This window comes from Cervus canadensis, chromosome 3 (genome assembly GCF_019320065.1).
Source record: "Cervus canadensis isolate Bull #8, Minnesota chromosome 3, ASM1932006v1, whole genome shotgun sequence".
In the NCBI taxonomy this organism is placed as follows: Eukaryota; Metazoa; Chordata; class Mammalia; order Artiodactyla; family Cervidae; genus Cervus; species Cervus canadensis.
Genome location: NC_057388.1, coordinates 40,970,756 through 40,984,390, shown reverse-complemented (window position 1 = coordinate 40,984,390; position 13,635 = coordinate 40,970,756). Strand labels below are relative to the sequence as shown.

The 13,635-nt window shown below is 36.5% G+C and overlaps 1 protein-coding gene across 4 annotated transcripts in view; it reads left to right on the top strand.

The window, feature by feature from the left end:
* The window catches only part of PTPN12 (protein tyrosine phosphatase non-receptor type 12), an 85,540-nt gene that overhangs the window by 28,431 nt on the left and 43,474 nt on the right, over positions 1-13,635 (top strand). For all 4 annotated transcript variants that reach the window (XM_043462946.1, XM_043462949.1, XM_043462948.1 and 1 more), the window contains exon 2: positions 8,960-9,068. In XM_043462946.1, coding sequence (XP_043318881.1) covers positions 8,960-9,068 — 109 coding nt within the window. The remainder of the gene's footprint in view (positions 1-8,959; positions 9,069-13,635) is intronic.

Genomic DNA, 13,635 nt, shown 5'->3' with positions numbered 1-13,635 from the left:
GTTTAGACTACAGAGTAATGAGGACTATAGTGATTGTGTTTTCTTAAGTCAAGACATAACCAGATGAAGGGAGGCATAGTCAGAAGCTGGAGCATTAATATGTAGATTTTGGAAATTTTTGAGCAATTTGCTGTGGGGACAGTGGAAGAAAATGTTTGAAGTTGGGATTGACATAGAAAATATGGAATCAGTGTTTGCATGAGTTAAATGGTGAGAGGGGCATGAGATAAAGGATGATGAAGAAACAGATGAAAGAGAAGGTGAGGACTTTGTGAGCAGAAACAAAAATAAACCTGAGAACCCATTTTTTCCCATTTACTGCATTTAAATTATTAGTTATTTTTTACATTTATTTTTAGACTAAACCACGTGGCATGTGGATGTTAGTTCCCTCACCAGGGATTGAACCCTTGACCTTTGCAGTAGCCGCAGAGTCTTAACCACTGAACCTCAACGGAAGTCCCTCCATTTGCTGTATTAACAAAACAATTGTATTGTCCTCTTAGTTCAAATAGGATTCTAGTTTTTTTCTATATAATTTATAAATTATATCCTTCTAATATTTTGATCTTGAGAAAGTACTATATTTTCTTTTCCAACTAGAAAACTGGAGTCCTTCCTTTAAGAAAAGGAAGCCATTTGCTTGTTGTCTAGGGTATGCAAAAAATGATTATAGGCTTGATGTGAAATTTTTTACTACCTTTTTTTCTGTTAGCTTTTGTGCTTTGCCATATTAATTGTTTTAAAATAAAGTCTGCAGTACAAAGTTTTATTTAAAAACTAATTCTCAAAATGAAGATCTATTGCTTCATCCATTCATGGAGGATTGTAAAACTACTGTGTTGAAGAGATCCCCTTTGCTAGTATTTAATGGAATTAGGAATTGAACCCTAGCTTCTTTGACTTAAAGCTGTCTCATTATGAAGTGATAATGAAGTTTAAGGAGGGAAGGAAAATCACTTCCTAAGTTTACTGGCCAATTCTGATTTGCATCCTTTCCCTCTGAATATTACCACCTGAGAAGACCTAAACAGTGTTATTGACTTGCTGGAGTTTGTCACAGGTTACACTGGTAGTAGCTGTTATTAATCGAATAAGACATGGTCTCTATCTTCAGGGAACTCATATTCTATCAGGGATGGTATATGTACACATATAAATAATTATTGCAAATTGGGATATGTTCTAGATGAGAGATAAATACCAAGTGCTGTGAGTAGAAATGAGGAAGCAATAAGGGAGGAAGTGGAAGATGGGGTTGGGTTCCAGTACTATTCTCAGGAAATGTTTCAACAAGATGATTTCTGTACTGAGCAGTAAAGAAGCAAGGAGTTTGCTTGGCCAACTGAAAATAACTGAAGCATTGAAATTTTATTACCTAAAGACTGGTAAGATTGGCCCCTTTGATGCATGTGTGTTCATTCGTGTCCAGTTCTTTGTGACCCTGTGAACTGTAGCCCACCAGGCTCATCTGTCCATGGGATTCTCCAGGCAAGAATACTGGAGTCGGTTGCTATTTCCTCCTCCAGGGGATCTTCCTGACCTAGGGATCAAACCGACATCTCCTGCATGGGCAGGTGAATTTTTTTATACTGCTGTGCTATCTAGGAAGCCCACGATTGGCCCCTATTTACTTCAAAGTATGTCTTTTAAGTACCAGCCCTGACTTACATTTTTTTTTTTTTAATAATTTTCATTGGAGTATAGTGGTCTTACAATGTTATGTTAGTTTCTACTGTATAGCAAAATGAAGCAGCGGTATGGGCCCTGACTTAGCTTTCATGAGAAGGCATAGCGATGCATTTCTGAAGAATGACAGATAAGTTAGTCTGTCGTGCAGCAGTAGGTAAAAGGGTGAGCAAAGATAGGAAGATGAATTTTGAAAGGCAGAGTTGCATAATTTGCAACTAAAGGTAAACATTGCAGTTGTGTACTTGAAAGACCTGTTATTTTAACTGCTTATAAGTTATTATTAGTAGCATACATATTTTTACATAAATATATTTGTAAAGATACAAAGAATAGCCAGTTAGAGAGTGTATGTTTTATGGAAATTATACTCTGATTTTACTACTTGATGCTGCTACTTTGTATTTGAGGTTTTAAATTTTTTAATTTTGTCTTAATAATCATCCAGTTATTGTCGTTGGGTTAACTCAGTAGTATTATGAGTCAGTGGCTTTTTGTGTCTGATGACATTAATATTTTAGGCATAAAACCAGATGAATTTTTTTCATATCAGTTGTTACTGTCTGCCAACTATGTGCCACAGTACACATAGATGAATTTTAAAACTTCAGATGAGTTTTCCTGATAATTGCTTCAGAAATATTACAGAGCAAGGGCAAAAGCAGTACTGTTTAGTTATTCTTATATTTTGCTACAGTATAAAGTAATTTCACTTTATTTAACTTTAAGGTACATTATTATGATTTGCATATTCTTGTGTGCATATTTTCTAAAATTAGTGTCTTATAAAGTTGATACTGTTTTTTTCAGTTGTTGGGGACATTTAGGAATTGGAGGCAGTAGTGTATGACCTAATAACAGAGTATTAGAAGGATTGATCTCCAATACCTAATTTATCTATTTTCCACCTTACACCAAAAAGAATTTGAGTTGCCTTAATTTTATTTAAGCTCTACTGTTTTTCTGTCAATTTGTTTTCTTTCTTCTTTTTTTTTCATTTATTTTTATTAGTTGGAGGCTAATTACAATATTGTACTGGTTTTTCTCATATATTGACATGAATCAGCCATGGATTTACATGTATTCCCCATCCCGATCCCCCCTCATACCTCCCTCTCCACCCGATTCCTCTGGGTCTTCCCAGTGCACCAGGCCCGAGCACTTGTCTCATGCATCCAGCCTGGGCTGGTGATCTGTTTCACCCTTGATAATATACATGTTTAGATGCTGTTCTCTGGAAACATCCCACCCTTGCCTTCTCCCACAGAGTCCAAAATTCTGTTCTGTACATCTGTGTCTCTTTTTCTGTTTTGCATATAGGGTTATCGTTACCATCTTTCTAAATTCCATATATATGCGTTAGTATACTGTATTGGTCTTCATCTTTCTGGCTTACTTCACTCTGTATAATGGGCTCCAGTTTCATCCATCTCATTAGAACTGATTTCTTAATTGTTCTGATTGAAAATCCAGGTCAGAATCAAATTTAATACTTGTTCTTGTCTACATGTACTCTGAATTCTAGGTCTGTTTGGTTAATATGAAGAGAACTAGATAAATTTGAGGGGCAGAGCTAACACCGCTTGCCAGTGGATTGATTGGATGTTGAGGTGAGAGGAGTAAAGGCAGGAGTCAGGATGATTCCCAGCTTTTAGGCTTGAGCGACTGTTGAATGGTGGCGCTGTTTGGACATGTGCTTTGGACATTTTGTGATGCCTATGGGACACCCAGTGGACAATCGAGTGGACAGACAGTTCTGGAGTCAACAAGTGTCACAAACACATTCTCATTAGCTTTGGTCCTTAGATAAACAAGGAAACTGTTCTACCCTTTTAAAGAACCAAGTCTTGACACACAACTGGATCCCTTAAAGAGGATAGTCATGTTGTATATGGCTTTAGAGGCCTCTGAGAATCAGTTACTGATTTAGAATTGGAGAGTAAACCTTTTGTGTTTTTAAAAAGTAAAGAGAAAGTGATTTGTTTGAAACTTTAAAACACAGTGATTGTTAAACCCTATTTTTATTTGCATCACAAATTCTAACATATCAGAGGCATCTCTGTAACTTGCCTGAGAAGTCTAATTAAACAATTCTTGAAATCACTTGTTTTAATGTGATTGGGGGAGCCTGGTGGGTTGCTATGGGGTCGCACAGAGTCGGACACGACTGAAGCGACTTAGCAGCAGCAGTTTATAAAGTACAGTAAGATACCCAGTCTCTGTCTTCAGTGTTATAGTTTAATGGGTGAGACATTAAACTATAAATACTTTTCACAAGTGGTAATAGAGCAATGAATTCTTGACTACTTAGTTCTGGGAATTGGGAGCAATGAGGAAGGGAAGGTTTAAGAGAGGCTTCAGAAAGGAAATAACACTCTAGCCAGAGTCGTCCTACTAACTCACCAGAAAGAGTAAAACCTGTAGAACTGAGGGGTGGAAGGTTGCTGGTGGTGGTGGTGGTGGCCGTGGTGATAAATCTATATGGCTGAAGTGTCATACTCTGTGTGAGAGAGTGTTATAAAAAGAAGCTGGGAAATTAGACAGGCAGATTTCAAAATATGTTAAAATTAAAGGATGTGGTAATTTATCTAGGACGTGATAGACCCATTGGAGAATTTTCAGGTGTGGGATTTAAAATGACCAGACTTGCTTTATAAAATAGAAATTCTAGAGTGGAATTATATGAGTTTATGATGTGATTTTTCTCAAGACTTTTAAGGGTAGCTGAAAATGTCTTTCTTAAAGGTTTTTTTTCCTTTGCTTAGTTAAAAAAGCCACACATAATAAAGGGTGTGAATAGTGCTTATAAGTTTATGTAAATATACCATTTAGCTATATTTTTGCTCAGTTAGGACAATGATTTCTAAGTATTTTCTTACTTTAGTATAATTATGTGTAACTTAATAAATAAATAATTTTTATTAGTGTTTGGTTCAGTGCTGTTCTCATACAACTGTCACATAGCACTATACTTAAAAGTAACGTTCCTTAGTACATTATGACGTGTTTCTCAATTTCATAGAGACAGCATCACTACAGATAATGGAAATGGTGGTCAGGAAATTAAAATGACATTATATGTGTAAGTACTTTCCATTTCATATAGTTAAATAAGCCTTGGTGGTGCTGTTTCCTCCAGGCACTACTGAGATTAAATTTTATGTGGTACTAAAAGAATGAAACCATTTTCTTTTGTTTAGCCCAGCATTCAGATGTTATTCTAAAATTAACTTATTTAACATATAAGAAGTAAGTATGCTCTGGTAATACAGGGCATTACACTTTTTAATGTGACAATAATCTTGTACTCATAGAGTTTAAAGTTTAGTAGAGGAAGTAACATGCATTCTGTTTATGTATTTGTCATGCAGTTCAGTCACTATACTCCTTCTTGAACATACTTTACACCAGGGGCTCGTAAGCACAGATTCCAGACTGTAGCAGCAGCAGCATCACCTGGGAACTCATTAAATACAAATTCTGAGGGTGGGTCCCTGCAGTTTCTCGTCTAACAAGCCCTCCAGGTGATTGTGAAGCATGCTCAAAATTGACAGTATGAATGAAGCATGCTTTATAATATGCAACACTCCCAGGAAAACAAATTGCCTAGAATATGTGATGCCTTTTGATCTCTGATCTAGGAAAGGCTTTATTTAAAGAAAAGAAAGAAAATTGTAGTAGCAAATAACATTTAAAGAGTTTCAGAAATATTCTATAGTAATTGTTAACAATTATTGAGCCCATTTTTTTCATGCCAGGCTCTTTGCTGAGAGTAGTTATTATTCTCAGATCACAGAGGAGGAGACACAGGTTAAATATATTCAGTGTCTTACAGCTAGAGTTTCAGATCAAGAATTTTAATTCAACCAACTAACTATAAAGCTGATTTTTTGTTAGGAAATAAGTTCCTATTTGAAGATATCTTTTTAATATAGTTGGGTAGAATTTTTTATGTCAATTTTTTAAATGCACAAAACAATTTTTTATGTTTAATGGACCACCATGGCTTTATTTATACTATATCATAGATTAGTATCTCTAAGAGGTAAGAACATAGGTTATTATCTCTTAAGAGGTAAGAAAATTTCTAAGTATGCTACTTACATAGATTTGTTGGAAGCATGACTGTAGAAAAACATCCTATGTTGTGTTCAGTTCAGTTCAGTCGCTCAGTCATGTCCAACTCTTTGTGACCCCATGAATCGCAGCACGCCAGGCCTCCCTGTCCATCACTAACTCCTGGAGTTTACTCAAACTCATGTCCATCGAGTCGGTGATGCCATCCAGCCATCTCATCCTCTGTTGTCCCCTTCTCCTCCTGCCCCCGATCCCTCCCAGCATCAGGGTCTTTTCCAATGAGTCAGCTCTTCGCATGAAGTGGATAAAGTACTGGAGTTTCAGCTTCAGCATCAGTCCTTCCAATGAACACCCAGGACTGATCTCCTTTAGGATGGACTGGTTGGATCTCCTTGCAGTCCAAGGGACTCTCAAGAGTCTTCTTCAACACCACAGTTCAAAAGCATCAATTCTTCGGCCCTCAGCTTTCTTCACCGTCCAACTCTTACATCCATTCATGACTGCTGGAAAAACCATAGCCTTGACTAGACGGACGTTTGTTGGCAAAGTGATGTCTCTGCTTTTAAATATGCTATCCAGGTTGTTGTGTTAGTCTTTAAGAAAACTGGATCTATAAAAATTCAGACTCAAATTAGATATTTACTTGTACACAAAAGTGTTCTTAAAGCTTCATATATGAGAAATGAAAAGTAATTTCCTATAAAAATTTTAATTTGCATGTTTAAATAACATAATTTCTCTTATAAAAGAAGAAATGCTTAGAGTGACTGGAGCAGGCATTCCAGAAGTGCATTTACATTTTACAATTAAATTCATCCCCTCTTTCCTTTTCTTTGTAGTTTTTTTTGTTTTGTTTTTTAGTGTGTGTGGGTGTATCTTTTTTTTCCAAGGATAGTTACCTAAGTTACAGTCTCTTACCCCTGTGTTTCTGCTACTGTTTGGATTGCTATCTTTCTGTTAGTCACATTCACGTAGAATATTTTGTAATACATTGATACTATATTTGAAAATCTTTGAGCAGAGAAAATAAAAAATTGCATAAATATGCAAGATATATATGTAAGTAACTAGGAGGATCTTTGTTAATGTAGAATAGAGAAATTGTGAATAACTTTTCTACTTTTATTTTTTAAACAATTTTATTTTTGAATAGGTAATGTATTCATATAATCCAAAATGTACGAAAGAATGTACAGTAATGTTTCCTTCCCATCCATAGCATACAGCTACTCATTCTCTTCCCCATAGACAACAACCTTTGTAAATAGTTTCAGAGATGTTTTATGCACGAACAAGCAAATACAAATAAATATTTTTAACACTAATAGTAATATATACACTACTGTATTCTCTGCTTTTTTACACTTCATATATATTTTTGAGATCTTTCCAAATCACTGTATATTAAGAGCTTTGTCATTTGTTTTCAACCCTGCTTCTGTAAATGAAACAGACCTTTTTAGCCAGCCCTCTACTGTCTTTTCCAATTTTGTGTTCTTTTCCTGTTATAAATAATTCTGCCGTAAATAACTGTGTGTGTACATCATTTCATGAGCGTGTGCCATTAATCTAGAGAACAAATTTGTAGACGTGCATTTCTAGGTTAAGAGGTTATGTGTATTTGTAATTGCCAAATTACCCTCCTTAGGAGTTGTACTAATATTCTTTTCTACCAGTGTTGTGTCAAAGTTCTGGTTTTCCCACACCCTCACCAACAGCCCATTTACTTTCTAAATAACTACAATTCTCTACACCGCCCCCCCCCATGCACTTCCATACTTTGAAAACTTTATTACTACAGGAAATAACATCGTAAAAGTGGACAGTTTTGCTTTGGCATTGTGCCTGTGCAAAACAAAATTCTAGTTAAGATTTTTCATTTTTAAAAAACATATTCCTGCTTTAGGTCTCTAAGATTGGGATGATAAAATTTAGGAGTTTTTCAGAGAAGAAGAAAAAACTTATTTATTCTGTATGTGAGGGTCTACTTTAAGATTATTTCAGATATTAAATGTTAAGTATGTCAATACAAGAATAAGTTAAGGATGTTCAATTAAAGTTCTGTCTGTGAAAATACAGACATACTATTCTTAGTTGCTTAATTATCAGTATCACAAGGAACAAAAATAAAATGGTGAAAAAATTAAATGTTACCAGACATCTTTTTCATTTGTATTTAATACTTTTGTTGAATAGTAGAACCAGAATGCCTTCGATATGTTTTTAAGCCTGGAAGAAAGTAGGTTCCTTTGAAATTAGATTTCAGCAATGTGGTTGAGTAGTGAATTTAAACAATTCACAATGCTGACTTTCAGTGCTTCTGAAAGCAGGAAGTGTATTACTGACATGCAGAAATATTCCAGCCCAAAGAACATCCCTACTGCCATATGTGGTAAGAATTTCTCACTAACTCACAAACCACTTCTGTAATGCACTGAATAAGCAGAATTGGTCTTTGTTGAACATTTCCAATTGAGTATCAAAGAACTTTGTTTTGCAGTGTCTTATAAGTAATTATTAGCTTATGCCTTGGAAGGAGCCTGGCACATCATGGGTGCTCAAGGTTTACTGAGAGAAGAAATAAGAACTTTTATATAATCTTTTAGATGTGATTTTAAAGTTTGTTTTTTGGATCCTGAGTTAAATATTCTGACTCAGCTTAAAAATGGTTTCTTTAAATAAAATTATTTATATCTGGTGCCATGTTGTGTTCAGTTGCTCAGTCATGTGCAACTGTTTGTGACCCCATGGACTGTAACAAGCCGGGCTCCTCTGCCCATGGAACTTTCCGGGCAAGAATACTGGATCGGTTTCCATTTCCTTCTCCAGGGGAACTTCCTCACCCAGAGATCAAACCCAGTCTCTTCAGTCCTGCATTGTTAGGTGGACTCTTTACCACTTTTATTCTACTGCCACTTTTATTCTACTGCCCCCCTTTTAAAATTACTAGTTGGAATATTAATCTTAGGTTTGCTTTTATGCTAAGAAAAAAAAATCTTAGGGTTAATTATTAAGGGCTTAATTATTAAGAGCTAGGGAGATTACCGTGAACTTAGAAAAACAAGAAAATGAGTTGTGAGAAATTGGGGTTAGCAAAATTCAATGAAGAGCTAAATACCATTCAAATTTTCATTAACAGTTTGAAATACTAATGTTTTTCTAAATTTGAATCTTCTTTTCTTTTGATTTTAAGCGACTAAGAAGATTGTCAACCAAATATAGAACAGAAAAGATTTATCCCACAGCCACTGGAGAAAAAGAAGAAAATGTTAAAAAGAACAGATATAAGGACATACTGCCATGTAAGTTTAAAATGTCATTAATGGAACAAATGGATATGCTAATTAGTAGTTTTATAGCTTAAACTAGCTTTATTCTTCCTAATGAGTTTATTTGTTAGGAAAATAATGATGAGCTTCTCTTTCAAGGTACACTACAAGATAATAATTTGTGGTTGTGCTTGCCTTTCCTTATGATAGTAGATTTTGCTGTTGTTTTATTGTTCATTTTTTTCCCCTTTAAGCATCACAATTACTCTGATACTGCCCCACTTTTAAATCTGAAAAATCCAAGTAAAAATATATTTTGTGGACTCCCTGTTCAGAGAAATTTTTTGTAAAAAATAAAATAATACAGACATAATAAGTATAATACATTTTATAAAATGCTAAAAATATTAACTCATCTATTATCTATTCATAAGAACTATAATTGATTAATGAGCATTAATAATGAACCATGAAAAAAAAATGAACCATGATTCATGCTTGTGTGTCTGCTTGTTCTTAGTAATCTAAGAACATGGTATGTATCTGAGGTTATGCCTAAGACTGATAGCATTATAATCTATCAGAGTACCTTTAACTGTAAAAGTTAAAAATTTATATCATACCTGCTGCCTTTTAAAGCTGCCAATAGTCTTTCTCTTTTCCTTCCTTCAAGTATCTAGAAATGTATACATTCCATGATACCATTCTCTCAACTCTCCTTTCATCCTTTTTTTTCTAGCTTTATTGAAGTATAATTGACAAAATCTCATTCATTCCTAGCTTATTCTTTCTAAAATGTCCTTGATAAATTTTCCAGTGACTTTAATTATCATATTTGATAGACTTTTATTATTATTGTTGTTGTTGTTGTTTAGTGCTTATTCTTTTCTGTTAACTATTTTGATGTTGTTGACCAGTCTTTATTTTTTAAATTTCCTTCTTCTATAATATCCCTTTTTCAAATTGCCTCCTCCCTCACTTGTCTTCTTCCCTCTTTCTTACTGTCCTCTTTGCATAAATTTCATCCCTCATCCTTGTTATTCAGCTTTACTCTCAGATATGGGACCTGCGGGTGGCTGGTAGTAGCACAGTTATTACAAGCTGGCCGCAGAGCATAATGACGAGTTCTGACTGGAAGTTCAAGTCCTGCTTCTGTCACCTGTTATCTGTGTGATTTTGGATTCATGCTTTCTGTGCTTTAGTTTCTTCATCTTCAAAATGGAGATTAAAATAATAATTACCTTAAAAGATTACTTTGTGCATGTACAATGCCTACAGTTGTCCCGAGCACATAGTAACCACTCATTAAGCTTTTGGAAAATATAATTCACTTTTCTTACCAATCCACTTCAGAGTAGTGAATGGTATGGATTTCTGAATAGTTCTTCTAAATTAAGCAGTATGATTTTGAGGTACTCTTATTATGCTCTAGAATTACTGTTCAGTTCAGTTCAGTTGTGTCTGACTCTTTGCGACCCCATGGACCACAGCCCTCCAGGCCTCCCTGTCCATCACCAACTCTCGGAGTTGACCCAAACTCAAGTCCGAGTCAGTGATGCCATCCAACCATCTCATCCTCTGTCGTCTCTTTCTCCTCCCTCCTTCAATCTTTCCCACTATCAGGGTCTTTTCAAATAAGTCAGCTCTTCACATCAGGTAGCCAAAGTATTGGAGTTTCAGCTTCAACATCAGTCCTTCCAATGAACACCCAGGACTGATCTCCTTTAGGAAGGACTGGTTGGATCTCCTTGAAGTCCAAGGGACTCTCAAGAGTCTTCTCCAACACCACAGTTCAAAAGCATCAATTCTTCGGCACTCAGCTTTCTTTATAGTCCAACTCTCACATCCATACATGACTACTGGAAAAACCATAGCCTTGACTAGACAGACCTTTGTTGGCAAAGTAATGTCTCTGCCTTTTAACATGCTGTCTAGGCTGGTCATAACTTTTCTTCCAAGGAGCAACCGTCTTAATTTCATGGCTGCAGTCACCATCTGCAGTGATTTTGGAGCCCCCCAAAAAAGTCAGCCACTGTTCCACTGTTTCCCCATCTATTTGCCATGAAGTGATGGGACTGGTTGCCATAGTTTTCTTGAGCTTTAATCTAATGTTTTCACTCTCCTCTTTTACTTTCATCAAGAGGCTCTTTAGTTCTTCTTCACTTTCTGAGATAAAGGTGGTGTCATCTGCATATCTGCTGCTGCTAAGTTGCTTCAGTTGTGACCGACTCCGTGCGATCCCATAGATGGCAGCCCACCAGGCTCCTCTGTCCCTGGGATTCTCCAGGCAAGAATACTGGAGTGGGTTGCCATTTCCTTCTCCATCTGCATATCTGAGATTATTGATATTTCTCCCGGCAATCATGATTCCAGCTTGTGCTTCCTCCAGCCCAATATTTCTCATGATGTACTCTGCATATAAGTTAAATAAGCAGGGTGACATTATACAGCCTTGACATACTCCTTTTCCTATTAGGAACCAGTCTATTGTTCCATGGCCAGTTCAAACTGTTGCTTCCTGACCTGTGTACAGATTTCTCAAGAGGCAGGTCAGGTGGTCTGGTACTCCCATCTGTTTCAGAATTTCCTACAGTTTATTGTTATCCACATAGTCAAAGGGTTTGGCATAGTCAATAAAGCTGAAATAGATGTTTTTCTGGAACTGTCTTGCTTTTTCGATGATCCAGCGGATATTGGCAATTTGAACTCTGGTTCCTCTGCCTTTTCTAAATCCAGATTGAACATCTGGAAGTTCCCGGTGAACGTATTGCTGAAGCCTGGCTTGGAGAATTTTGAGCATTACTTTACTAGCGTGTAAGATAAGTGCAATTGTGCAGTAGTTTGAGCATTCTTTGGCATTGCCTTTCTTTGGAACTGGAATGAAAACTGACCTTTACCAGTGCTGTGGCCACTGCTGAGTTTTCCAAATGTGCTGGAATATTGAGTGCAGCATTTTCACAGCATCGTCTTTTAGGATTTGAAATAGCTCAACTGGAGTTCTATCACCTCCACTAGCTTTGTGTGTAGTGATGCTTCCTAAGGCCCACTTGACTTCACATTCCAGGATGTCTGGCTCTAGGTGAGTGATCACAGTATCTTGATTATCTGGGTCCTGAAGACCTTTTTTGTTTAGTTCTTTTGTGTATTCTTGCCTCCTCTTCTTAGTATCTTCTGCTTCTGTTAGGTCCCTACCATTTCTGTCCTTTATTGAGCCTATCTTTGCCTGAAATGTTCCCTTGGTATCTCTAATTTTCTGGAAGAGATCTCTAACCTTTCCCATTCTATTGTTTTCCTTGATTTCTTTGCATTAATCACTGAGGAAGGCTTTCTAATCTCTCCTTGCTATTCTTTGGAACTCTGCATTCAAATGGGTAGCTTTCCTTTTCTCCTTTGCTTTTGACTTCTCATCTTTTCACAGCTATTTCTAAGGCCTCCTCAGACAGCCATTTTCATTTTTTGCATTTCTTTTTCTTGAGGATGGTCTTGATCCCTGTACAATGTCATGAACCTCCATCCATAGTTCATCAGGCACTCTATCAGATCTGGTCCTTTAAATCTATTTCTCACTTCCACTGTATAATCATAAGGGATTTGATTTAGGTCATACCTGAATGATCTAATGGTTTTCCCTACTTTTTTCAATTTTAGTCTATGCCAATGAAGAGTTCCCAATCTGAGCCACAGTCAGCTCCTGGTCTTGTTTTTGCTGACTATATAGAGCTTCTCCATCTTTGGCTGCAAAAAATATAATCAGTCTGATTTCGGTGTTGGCCATCTAGTGATGTCCACATGTAGAGTCTTCTCTTGTGTTGTTGGAAGAGGGAGTTTGCTATGAGAAGTGCATTCTCTTGGCAAAACGCTATTAGCCTTTGCCCTGCTTCATTCTGTACTCCAAGGCCAAATTTGCTTGTTACTGCAGGTATTTATTGACTTCCTACTTTTGCATTCCAGTCCCCTATAATGAAAAGGACATCTTTTTTGGGGGGTTAGTTCTAGAAGGTCCTGTAGGTCTTCATAGAACTGTTCAACTTCAGCTTCTTCAGCACTGCTGGTTGGGGCATAGACTTGGATTACCGTGATATTGAGTGGTTTGCCTTGGAAATAAACAGATCATTCTGTCATTGTTGAGATTGCATCCAAGTACTGCATTTCGTACCCTTTTCTTGAGTATAAGGGCAACTTCATTTCTTCTAAGGGATTCCTGCCCCCAGTAGTAGATATAATGGTCATCTGAGTTAAATTCACCCATTCCAGTCCATTTTAGTTTCGCTGATTCCTAAAATGTCGACGTTCACTCTTTCCATCTTCGGTGACTACTTCCAATTTGTGTTGATTCGTGGACCTAACATTCCAGGTTCCTATGCAATATTACTGTTTACAGCATCGGACTTCGCTTCTCTCACTAGTCATATCCACAACTGGGTTGTCGTTTTTGCTTTGGAATGAAGAGACGGAATTAATGTGCACACTCTTAAAGAAACAGTGTTTCCACCTTCTTTTTCTACCATCTGAGGAAATGAATCTCAAACAGCTTCAGGTTTCTGTTTTCATATGTTGTATCATTCATTCATTTTACAAGAAGCTTTGAACATATACAATG